We start from the raw sequence: 12,493 nt of genomic DNA, 5'->3' as shown, positions 1-12,493 counted from the left end.
TGGTGTGTTCTTGTGGCTTGTATGCTTTCATGAAGAGGATTTAAATCAGAGCAGATGAAAGTGAATGGGTACAGCCAGCGATGGGTGGTGGGAATGGAGCATATTGGGATTGGTCCCATATTTGGGAGCACATTTGTGGTATGTCCCAAATATGGGACTAGTTTGGCTTGTCTTCTAAGCAAACTCAAGCCACTGGATATTGGAAAGTTAGTTAAAGGTTGGTATTTTTTCTAAATTAAAAAGTTCCATGACTTTGTAGCTATTAAAACCATAGGATTTGTGCCCTTTCTAGTCTGGTAAAGAGCTGGACAAAAGATGTGTGCAAATATCAGGGTGTTTGTAGTCCTAATGTTCCACTGCCAGCGCCTTTCCCTTGCTGAAGGCAGGCAGATGACTGCCCCATCCCATCCCCTCCAGCCAGCAGCCTGCGACTAGTGGATGCTGAGAAGGTTTGGAGTTGGTCTGACCAGTTCCTGTGCTCCTTAAGATCCTTTCAGGCAACAGTAATGGGAAATAACACAACTTCACAAACTCCATGGGCCTCTTCCACGAACCGAGCTGCTGAATATAAAGTCTGGCTCCTGGCAGGGACTCTCTGAATCATTCCTCTCCCTCCTCTGCTTTCCCTTTTTGGATGGCAATAAGGATTCCTGCCACCACACTGAAGCTTCATTAACCTTTATTAATTTTCTCAGGGTTCCGGGATCAAATTTGTCACCATTTCATCTCTTGGCACTTTGTACTTCTTGAAAAAAGAAATGTTTGACAGTTTTACCTCACTGGGGAGAAAGATCCTCTGTCTGGAACTTGCTGTTTGGAAACAAATTGGTTGCCACATCACATATTATTTGGGCTCAACTCTGCTCTCTGCTAATCCGTGTGACTCGGGTGGAGCTCTCCTGGTTTACAACAGGCAGTGCTGGTGGGTGGGATTTGGTTGTTATTGCTTGGTTGTTACTAGGCAGGGCATGTGTCAGGGTTGAAACATGCCCAATATTGCGGAGAATGGGAATTTTAGTCTCCCTTAAAGCAAGGTCAGGGATAATCCACATGGGATGCGAATGCAAAGCTGGCAGAAGCATGGGCTTGATAGGAACATGGGTGCTAGCTGTCAGTTAGGAGTTAAATGCCTTTACTTTACAGTAGATGCATTATTTACCTTCTGATCTCAACACTTCAGTCTTCAGTGGGACACTAGGGGTCAGGAGCTTCGCTCTTTCACCTGAGTTGGAAAGGTGCCCATCCATAGCTCTATTGGTACAAAAGTCACTTAGTTGACACCAGACCATCATCTCTTCTTGTTGCTGGTGGTAGGGTTGACTCTATGAAGGAGACATCCTTTTGAGCTATCCCTTTCCTTTTCACCTGGTCCACATTTTCTGGTTACTCTATAGAGCATTGCTAAGTAGATGTTGGTTGCAAGGCAGAGTTTTCCACCAAAAAAAGTGCTGCTGATCATCACCATAGGCCTCAAAACATTGTCAGCACATCTGAAAAGGTTAAATCCTCCACAAGTACACCAAAGAGTACAGACACCTTAGAAAAGTCATTGCAGTTGATTAAACACCAGACATAAGGGATCATATTCTGCATGGTCCCAAGTGTCACTGAGAAATAAGGGGTTGAACTGCCATCCAGACCAAGTCTTTCAGTCTGACTCGATGCTAAAGCCTCAAGGTGGTCAGGGGTGCTGGGGTTGGAAAGCCGGTGGTTGTGTCAACCGAACGTTGCAGGTCGCTGTTGTTTTATACATGTAACCTTTGTAGTGAAAGATCTTACAGAGTGAACCAAGGTGTATTTACATGACCCATTACCTTGCCATAGCCAATGGACGCTATAATTCCAGAAGCCAATCGCTGAGGTCCACAGATAACAGAAAGCGAGAGGACACTGACGAACTGCAGCACTACGGGTACCCTGCACCTCAAATAGGTAAGCTCTGACCTACCACAACTGCCTATGGAGGTGGCATACTGCCTGGTCACTGCACTTCCAGGCTGGGCTGGGCTGGCTGCATTGACTTGCTTTGCTGTTTCCATGACCCAGCTAACCAGCTCTTTTCCCCCCAGGTTAGTGTGGGCTTGTCCAACACTGAGCAAATGGTCATCACTCAGTTTGTTCCCATCCCATTACAGGGGTTTGTGTTGATACTGTTAGCCAGAGAAGGCAAAAAGGGTCAGATGCAAAGCCCTAACAAGACCATGCATCTCACGGACTGCTTCTCATCACCCTGCCTACTTCTAAGCCACTGCTTTGTCTGAACTATCTAAACAGCCATGGTTCATTAAGCCAAAACTGACCTTTACTGTGATACAGCCCCTCTTTGCTGATGTTCATGTCACACCTTCCTATTGACCATAGGAGGAGGTGTTCAGGTTGTGATGGGGAGAGAGCAGGACTGCTTTCCTCTGTCACTGGGTTTTTAGTGCTGTCCAAGGACTTGTATCTGGTAGGTTCTGCAGAAGAACCTTCCACCCTTCTGCAACAGAAGGGGAGTAATATGTAGTGATATCAGTGAATGTAATTGGGGAAGATGGGCATGAATTGGACCTAGTTCTATGCCAGGTCCAATCTGGAGAGGTTTTGTGCTCTGTGTTCATGGCTGCATTTCACAGCAGCAGCTCAACACATCGTGGGTCTTGTCCAAAGCAAGGTGTGCTGAACCTGACCTTGGGCAAAGCAAGGTGTGCTGAACCTGACTATGGGTTAAAATCATTGCCCAGTGACCTTGCAAACACTTTGTGCTCTAGAAAGGCTTCAGACATGTGATTGAAAGCCCAAGAGCTGTGAAATAGACTATAGGAGGAGTGGGTAATATTCTGATGTATATTTGCTGTGCTCCGTCCAACTCAGCAGGACTTTGCCAATGAGCAGCAGTGAAGAGAGCCAGGAAGCTGTGTGGTATGGAGGTTCCAGGGATGATCAGGTTATGGCTGGGGTTGTAGCTTTTAAGTTAAGGCAAGGGATAGTCTGAATTTCCTTGCTACCCTGCACTGAATCTGCTCCCTCCAGTGGCAGCAGATAGGATCAGTGGCGGCTGGCAAAAGGCTGCAGGAGATAGAGGGTGTTTGCACTGCCATAATCTGGTGAAGATGAGCTCAGTTTCTCAGTAGCACATGTCCAAATGAGGAGGAAGAGAAGACACTCTAAGGCAGGGCCTGGGATATCCCCTATTGTCCCTACTCTGCCTGGTCCCAGGTGCTTCCCCAGTGCTTTGTTCCAGCCTGCAGCTCATCATCAGGCTTATAGCTTGGCATTTCTTCCTGTCGTGCAGCTGGATACTGCATCTGGGCTCAGCGACATCTCTATTAACTCCCTGCCATCACAGCCACTAATGTAGCATGGATGACTTGGGCTGTGGTATCCCTGAGTGCAGCATGGGCTGGGAATGTGCTCTGTCCTGCTGCAAGCTTGCCATATTCCTGACACTGTCCCAGGAGCAGCAACTGTAGCTGAGTGGTTGGAAGATATCAGGATGGAGGAGATGTAAAGACCAGGCAGTGGCTACAGCCCAGGAAGGGATTTAGAGTGGGTCTTTAGCTGGTGTGTCAAAGCAAAGCCCACATCTTCCCCAGCAGTTAACACATTTTGCAGGGGATAATCCATTTCACATCCACTCATGACCTGGAAAAGTAGGAAATATGGAAAATAGCTGATGCCAGCCTTAAAACCTAGGGATGAGGGGGTGGCCCTGTCCAGATGCAGACTGGTATTTAATCCTGCCAGCCCTCTACAGCCCTGGGTCCTCTTGGCCCATAGGCTCTGGCACAGTCATGATCTCAGCTGCAGTGCTGCTGGCTGCCCATGTGTCTCTCCCAGCAACAGCATAAGAGTGAGATACAGCCCAGCAGGTCCTTGGCATGGGCATTCCTGGCTCAGCTCACAGGCAGCTTCCAGGAGGCCTTTGCCAGCAGCAGGAGGTGAGTGAAGAAGTGACTTGCATGTGGTGAGATGCCAGATTGACAGACGCCAAAAGACAAGGGATCCTGGTGGAGGGTTGTCTGTCTCAGAGTGATGTGCTGCTCCATTAGTACCAAGGGAAAAAGCATCATGGAGAAGCTGCGGGCACTGATGGGGACCCCGCAGCCAGCTGAGCTATCTGTACGGCCAGCTCAGTTACTCTCAGGGCTGGCCAAGAGCTGGAAAGGATCCTGGATTGCAGTGCTACCTGCCCACAGTGTGATGCCCAGTATGGAGTACCTCTGGGTCCTCTCCAGCTGCAGGAGAGCTGCTGCAGTTGGCTTTGTGGGAGCAGAAAGTTCTGCAAAGGGACATCTTCTCACCTGAAGTGGGGTCCTCACCCCTGATAACTCATTTAGGACACTACTGTTAATCCCCAAGCTGGAGAGGGACTCTTCATCAGGGACTGTAGTGATAGGACAAAGGGTGATGGGTTCAAACTGAAACAGGGGAAGTTCAGGTTGGATATAAGGAAGGAGTTCTTTCCTGTGAGGGTGGTGAAGCGCTGGAACAGGCTGCCCAGAGGAGTGGTAAATGCTCCATCCGTGGCAGTGTTCAAGGCCAGGTTGGACGAAGCTTGGAGCAACCTGGTCTAGTGGAAGGTGTCTTTGCCTGTGGCAGGGGGTTGGAACTGGATGATCTTAAGGTCCTTTCCAACCCAAACCATTCTGTGACTCTAAGCTAGCCTGGAGCATCACAGGACTATCAAATCCTGCAGAGACATCTGTTTACAGGCACCAGCCACGATGGAAGGCAGTGCATGGCCCCTTGTCCTCTGTGGGGTGAAGAACAATTTGTGGGAGTGCATCTCTGGCAGGTCTAATTAGAAGATAGTACTGAGCTATACTAGGCAGCTTTCCAACCCAGCAAGCATGGTAGACTTCTTGCCCTTATAACATAAAACAGAGCCAGGATCAACTTCTGGGATAAATAATGGGAAGATATTGCACCCAGTGTTTTGTATTTGCTGCAATTTAACCCACAGGGATGCAGAAAATCTTCTCGTCCATAGTTTTTACAATGACCAATATTATGCTTCTCTTGGATGGAGGATGAGAGCTTGTCCTGATACCTGAGAGCGTCTCAGAACTGGGTCTCACATGGTTTGAAAATCAATTGAATTTCTTCAATGTTTGAGACTAGACTGAATATAGTGTTCCAGTAGGCTGAGATTAATTCCTTAGTTCAAAATGACACCAAACCCAAAGGAGAACCAGCACTTGGAAAATCAACTTTATTATGGATTTAAAAGCCAGGATTGCTGCAATGTGAGAGGTGATAATTGAGGAGATTTACCTCTAATCGTAGATATTTCTATCGTGAAAAGGCGAAGGCCAAAAATAAGAAGAGGAAAGAGTCAGAAAAGATGGAATTTGGTTCAAAGATGCCATTCCTTCATCTAGTGACACAGCAACTCTTGTCTGAATATGGAGATTACAAAACCACGGCCAGGTCTGAGTGAGGAGGTGGTGGAAGGCAGGTTCTCCAAGCTAGGAGTTGTTGATGGAGGATGCCATTATGTCTCTGCAGGATTCCCTTGTCCCAGCTCTGGGGTCTCAGAAACACTTTTGGGCACAAACTGGCAGCATTTAACAATCAAAGAAAGACATCTCGCTGCCACTGAGGGACTCGATGCTGCTGGGTGCAGTACTGGTGAGGTTGCTCTAGGTCAATGGGAGGTGTTCTCTGAGCAATGGAAAAGCATCATCTGTTCATGCAGCATCCAAGCAAGCTATGTAGCAGGAATGGTTGGGATTTGTGAGCCAAAGAGGGATCTCCCAGAGTCTGGGACACTTTGGATGGAAAATGCTGAAATGATGGTACCAAAAAGGTAACTTGCTGGTGATGAACTTGGAGTATCACAGCAAGGTCTGTCTGAGAGAGACAATCAAATTCCTTATTGGAAAGGCAGCAGAATTACCATGGAAAGGCAAAACTCCGTATACCAGATCTAATACTTGAGCCCTAAGGCCTCAAACCACACACAATTTCCTACACATCCCAGAGAAAGACCAATATCCCATGACATTTATCTAACTGGAACCAGCTGTGTAGATCAACGAAACAAAATGCAAAAGCAAAAGGAAACAGTGTTGAGCAATTTTGGCTTAATGAACAAAAGCAGTTACTTCTCATGATAATCATTACAATGGCATAGATGAGTAAAGAAAGACTCATCCTTACCTCCACCTCTTTCTAAGTCCAGCCAGTAAATGAAAGTATGAAAACCCATTCATTTTACATCAAGGACAGATCTTCCTTTACACTTTCCCCCTTAAATTGCTCTGCACATATTGATTTACCAGCCTCTGATTAGTAGGCATATTTGTAACTATCAACTGAATGACTGGAGACTTTCGAAGTGGATGTGCTGAAAAAGCATGACACATAATAAATAACATAGATAACCCGATGAGCAGATTGATGACAGCCACGGGCGCTTGAAATCCTACATAGAATTCCTTTGCACACAGAATATTCCCCTTAAGAAACTAGGAAATAAAGATACACATTAGGCAGTATCGGGCAGTTTGGTGGTCTCCAACCCTTACAGTCCCCATCACAGTTCCTGTACTGACATTGACTTTCATGTAGCTGGTTCATAATCCTCACTGCTCTACAAGCAGGCTGAGATCCCAAGCTGTACCCACTGTTAGAGTCTCTTTCATGCTCCGTGTTGAAGCTGACCAGTCTAATACAGCATTGGGAATGGGGTGGTGGTGTAGGAAAACAAATCCAAGCGCTATGTGCAGCTCAGGCTGTGTCATGTTGTACAATCCCTGAAGTCTTGCTGCACCCAGTGCTGTGATGCTTCTTACCTCAACCATCATCTTCCAGATGCATCTGGTTGGGATGTGACATGGTGCAGTCTGATGCTCTGCAAAACATGTTACTTAGGAGGGTATGCCCCTCTGTTATGCATCCTCAAAGATGTGCTGGTGTTTGTTTGTGCCATATGCCTGTGTACCATACATACCAAATGTCGTGTTCTAGGTTTGTCATGTGAAATTATAAGTAATCCGTGAAAAATCTGAAAACCCAAACAATGCAGAGCTCAATTTAAAGAAACAGAGTGAGGTTCTGTTTTCATATGGGGAAAAAGGAATTTTCTGAAGGGTAGAAACTATGAAAACTATGGAAAACTGTCCTTTACCTGCCCATGTCACAGTTCTGGTGGCTTATCTGGAGTCTGTGGCTGAAACACTCCTGGCATGACCATCTGTCTGCAAGGATATTATTGACAAAGGGAATATGTCGCATTGATTTCCACTCCCATCTCTTGTTTAATGGGATACTTCTAGTTGCCTTTCCAATACTGCCCATCAGGTAAGCAGTAGATAGGGATTGTATGATGCCCTGGGATAGCCTTGTTCTGTATCACAGGTTTGAAGTAGATCTTCTCCATAGGTGCAGGAGATGACAAGAGAGAACTGTGGCATTACTTCAGCCAATGTCCTTCTCCAGCACTGTCATCTCCTGTTTTGCCTGCTCCTCCTCTGTCAATCTGCATTGGCAGGGGCTGTGAGAAGGCAGGGAAAGGAGTTGAGTCCCTACAACTGCTCCATTTATGACCACATTTACTCTATCTGTCTAATAACTGCTACTTCATAAGTACTACCTATGAGTAGATGTTACACATCTCAGCTCACCCCGTTCTGCAGTGGCTATAGCCCCACATCATCACTGGTGGAGCCTTCCCTGCCCAGTACCCTGATGCTTCCACAATGTCCTTCCCTGTTTTTCTGCGTGTGTTACACCTCTATGGTGTAAATGGAGTAAAACCTTTTTATCCCATTGCCAACCCTCACATTTTCTCACCAATCCCCTTGCACTTTTCTTGTCCCACCACATGTGGGACGCATTGCACAGCTTCACAGAACACCAGCAACTTGGGAAGCGTAACTCGGAAAGCATTGCCCTGAATATCCAGGTATGAAGGATGCCAACATCCTTACCTTCTGCTCCCATCCCAACAGGTGACCCTGCGGCAGAGGAGTGGTCCCCATGGAGCGTGTGTTCGACTACCTGCGGGGAGGGCTGGCAGACCAGGACCAGGTTCTGTGTGTCATCTTCCTACAGCACTCAGTGCAGCGGCCCTCTCCGGGAGCAGAGACAGTGCAACAACTCCGCCGTGTGCCCAGGTGGGCTGAGCACTCCATGGATGGTGGTCAGGAGGGGAATGGAGATGCCCAAAGGGTTGGCTGCCTGTGATATCTCCGCTGTGATATATTCTTTGAGGGAGATGGTTTTGTTCCCTTTTCCTTCTCTTTTTACCCTAAAGCTTTTCATCCAGACCCTTGCTAGACCAAACACTATTAGATGGGCACTTGTGGTATGGATGATCCTACAGGAAAGCTGTAAAGGGACTTCTTACAAAGTAGTGATAGGACAATGTAGTGATAGGACAATGGGTAATGGCTTTAAGCTGAAAGAGCGTAGATTTAGATTAGACATCAGAAGTTCTTCACTATGAGGTGGTGAGGCAGTGGCACAGGTTGCCCAGAGAAGCTGTGGCTACCCCATCCCTGGCAATGTTCAAGGCCAGGTTGGACGGGGCTTGGAGCAACCTGCGCTAGTGGAAGGTTGTCCATTCCAACCCAAACAATTCTATGATTCTATGATTTTCAGGGTCCCTTCCAACCCAAAACATTCCGTGATTCATTCTATGATTTGATGCTATCTAGAGGCAATGACCACAGTACACCTGAAAGGCATGCGCCCTTTTGAGTGTTTCCAAGCATGGGGCAGACTGGGAAAGAGAAGCACCACGTGACACTTTTAGTTGCTCAGATGCCAACACTGGGCATATCATTGCAAAATCAGCATGAAAAACTCCAGCTGTTGGTGTTTTAGCAATTGAGCCAGATGTCATCTCTGTTTCCATACTCCTTCTTCCACAATTTTGATGGAAAAGTACAGTCTGGGGAGTCTGGACATTATTTTGTGTTATTAAATTAGGTGTGCTATTCACATACCCTTACTGGCCACATCTTTGTTCAGAACCAATCCTACAGTGGTGAAACCACTGTTTTCCCATGCTCTTACCTGCATTTCCTCCTCTGGTTACCTCTTATCATGCATGTGACTGGTGACAATTGCAACACGTTAGGTTTGAACACCCTTTCCTGAATCTGGTGGATCAGTCGCTGTCAGCAACTGATGAAGAACTGGAAAAGTTCCTGTTTGTGAGGTTTTTAGCCCTGAAGCATTATTGATTTTGCATTAGCTTCTCCAGTAAAGCTGGAAGGGATCAAGTCCCTTAAGAGAGATCAGTACATTCTTCTAACATTTGGCCTCTAGAGATTACAGTGACAAACCTTCCATAAATAACTTGACCAGATAAGATTAGATTAGATTGGAGAAGATTAGATTAATATAGATTAGAAGGCTTTAGCTGCCTAATTCTAGGAGGTGACAGTGACGGCCTGAGCACTACCGGAGCATATTGGCCATCCCATTTTGCTCTTCCAAGTCTCCCAAGCTTTGCTCCTCTGTGTCACTGACAGTAATTAGTAGCCAGACTACAGCTTTTCTGAGAGCTTCAAAATGCTTTAGCATTGGATGGTTTAATGAGAAAACATGTTGAAGGAGGGAAATAAGTGTAAAAAGTGACAAAATGATGGTGATGCTGCTTCCCCAGGAGTGGTGTCAGGGTTTTTTTGTTCCTCTCTACTTAATTGCTTCTTTTGCTCAAAAAGTGATCTTTTATCTTGGCTCAAAGATCTGAAAAGAAAGAGGGTCAATTATAATTGCATCATGATTTATTTCAAATGGTCCAGAAAGTAGCAGACTCTTTGTGTCAATACCAAAGCAGTGTCCCTCTTGTACATTCTTGGCCTTCCCACACTGCTTGTTCTGGGTGGGAAGATGCTGTTCTCTGTGGACTCAAGTGCTTCTTCAGGCCTCCTTTGGGAAGGAAACTTACTTCTGTTTTGATTGCAGTGCACGGCACCTGGGACGAGTGGTCTCCATGGAGCTTGTGCTCTTCCACGTGTGGGAGAGGATACAGGGATCGGACCCGCACGTGCAAACCCCCTCAGTTTGGTGGGAACCCCTGTGAGGGCCCAGAGAAGCAAACCAAGTTCTGCAACATCGCGCTTTGCCCAGGTAAGGCAGTTAGATATTAGAGACCTTCCTTTCAGCAGGTCTCCCCATCTCCAAAGATGCCTGCACATGGCTCATTAAGAAGGCCTGTAGCTGTCTCAGCTGGATGAGGACACAGTCTGCACTGTCCCAGGGAGAACCATCTATAAGGACACATTGAAAGAGCAACCTAGAGGTGCTTTCTGGAGTTATTCTGCTCAGCATTGTCTTCAGTTCAGATTTTCACTGTGTAATAACTTTCAGAGGGCATGTTATATGGGTTGGATCTGGACTGGCTCAGCTATCACTGCTATTTCCAAAATCATCTTAAGCTTCCCACTTGTTATCTCCAGTGAATGGTTTAAAGTTATTTTGCCTGACTGGGCTTGTTGTGCTGGAATTCATAAATAGCTTTACTTGATGGCAATATACATGCATTAATTCACTATATGTTCAAGTTTTCTCTGTACCTGATCCTGCTTTGGATGGTGAGACAGACTAAGAGACTCCTGAGAGTCTTCGATGCATTAATTCACTATACATGCAAGTTTTCTCTGTACTTGCTTCTGCTTTGGATGGTGAGGCAGACTAAGAGACTCCTGAAAGCCTTCCATGCCATATTTTAATACTTCTAAGTATTAAATATTAAGTACTTCAAATACTTCTAAGTATTAGAAGTATTAAAATATGGCATGGAAGGACCTTTTCCCTACCTCTAGATTTCACTTCCAAATGCTTCTCCTTGAGTTTTGCTTTGAAACACCAGAAAGAAACCTCAAAACGAAATGGCTTTTACCCAGTGGAAATCCATTTGTGTTCCTCTGGCTTCCTTCCCCTGACCCAGACTGGTTTTACCACAGAGTCTGCATGAATTTAACTCTGGGTGTCCTGATGACTATGATGTGAACATGAGGGAGCTCCTCGCCATTCCCTCCTTCTCACAGGGTAAAGTCAACTGACGTTTCTCCAGTCTAATGAGAATCATTATGAGACATTATTATGCCCCCGGAGGACGAGAGGAATTGTGAGAGTGATGAGAACTTACTGAAAACATTAGTGAGAAGCTTCCTGCTATTTCCCACCCAGCTTTCACCTCAGATAACTCTCCTTGGATTTCTGGCCACTGTCCAGAAAACTCTACTGGGAATAAGAACATCCCAGACACATCAAATTGACGCTGTCATAAAAAGACAAATTCAAGAAGTCAGGCCTAGCACTGCTTGGGCAATAAAACACAACCTGAGTTAACATTGATTCATAATTCATTTAAATACAAATAAATATTTGGGTCCACTGCGGCGAAGGAAACGCGGTGGTGGGAAAGACAAGCAGCCCAACCACAAGACTTCAGCTCTAGTGAATGCCACAAAGGCAATTCAGTGGCTTTGCTGTGCCAAATGAGGGCGGCGTTGAGGGAACCATTGATGCACAACAATGGGCTGCTCAGCGCTTGACACACCAGACAGCCAGACTGCTTATTACTACCCCGCTCTGAGGATTTATTACTACAAGTGATAAACCTGCTCTGCTGCAGGGACAACAGAGCTTTTGTTCCTCCGGAGCAGTCGATAACGCAGGCTGAGCCTCCAGTCCTTTTTAGAGACAAAGAGAAGGGGGAAGACAATCCCAGTCTCTGCACAGACTACACCAGCCAGACTCCAATGATAGACTCAGGCTGTGGGGTGACAAAGTCTTTGCTGTGGCCGTGATGATGCCCCTCAGCATCTTGCCTAGGAGGCATCTTTACATCAGCACAAGAGGCTGGATGTGCAACACGACCACCTCCATCTCTCCATTCTTTCAATTGACTTAGAAATGACAGTCTATGAATAAATAATCTCTTACCTCAAAGGAAATTACCTGTTCCCTGTTCCCCAGTGAATGATCAGTTTATGGATGTGAGTCTCTTTCATTTCCCCACTTCTCAATGCTCACACTTCTGGTAAGCAGCCAATGACCACTGTCACAGCAGCAGGTAGGGCTGGGGAAAATTCGACTATTTTTTGGTAAACCCAACTCTTTTGATAAATGCAACATTTGCTTTGTTAAATGCAATCTCACTTTTGCAACAAAGGGAAATTATAATGATGGGCAGACACCATCAATCCACAGAAACTACCAGCACTATTCTCAGTCAGAAAAAGCCATGCTAATTTGTACCTGCTAGGATCTACTTCGTGGGGCTTTGGATCATTTCCAGAGAGGAATCATCTGTCAGTCACCACTTCTTGCATTTCCCCTCTTTAGGATTGATAGGCACTGATATGATGCCTTGAATTTATGCATGATGAAAACATCGAGCTTGGATTGTTAAAAACAAACACCTTTTGCAAGTACCTTTATGCCTGCCTGATTTTTCACACTTTCTGAGCTCACGTGAGCCCCTCTGAGTTAACAGTTGCTCGTATGGATCTATTTGACAGGTTTTTTTACATGCTTGCAAACAAAA

The 12,493-nt window shown here is 46.0% G+C and overlaps 1 protein-coding gene across 7 annotated transcripts in view; it reads left to right on the top strand.

The window, feature by feature from the left end:
- ADGRB1 (adhesion G protein-coupled receptor B1) overlaps nucleotides 1-12,493 on the top strand; it is a 290,268-nt gene that overhangs the window by 129,339 nt on the left and 148,436 nt on the right. For all 7 annotated transcript variants that reach the window (XM_030496436.1, XM_030496423.1, XM_030496399.1 and 4 more), the window contains 3 exons: nucleotides 1,825-1,932; nucleotides 7,938-8,102; nucleotides 9,904-10,068. In XM_030496436.1, the coding sequence (XP_030352296.1) occupies nucleotides 1,825-1,932; nucleotides 7,938-8,102; nucleotides 9,904-10,068 (438 nt within the window). The remainder of the gene's footprint in view (nucleotides 1-1,824; nucleotides 1,933-7,937; nucleotides 8,103-9,903; nucleotides 10,069-12,493) is intronic.

Source organism: Strigops habroptila, chromosome 1 (genome assembly GCF_004027225.2).
Source record: "Strigops habroptila isolate Jane chromosome 1, bStrHab1.2.pri, whole genome shotgun sequence".
Classification (NCBI taxonomy): Eukaryota; Metazoa; Chordata; class Aves; order Psittaciformes; family Psittacidae; genus Strigops; species Strigops habroptila.
The sequence above is the reverse complement of the archived record's forward strand: the minus strand, read 5'-3'. Positions and strand labels throughout refer to the sequence as shown.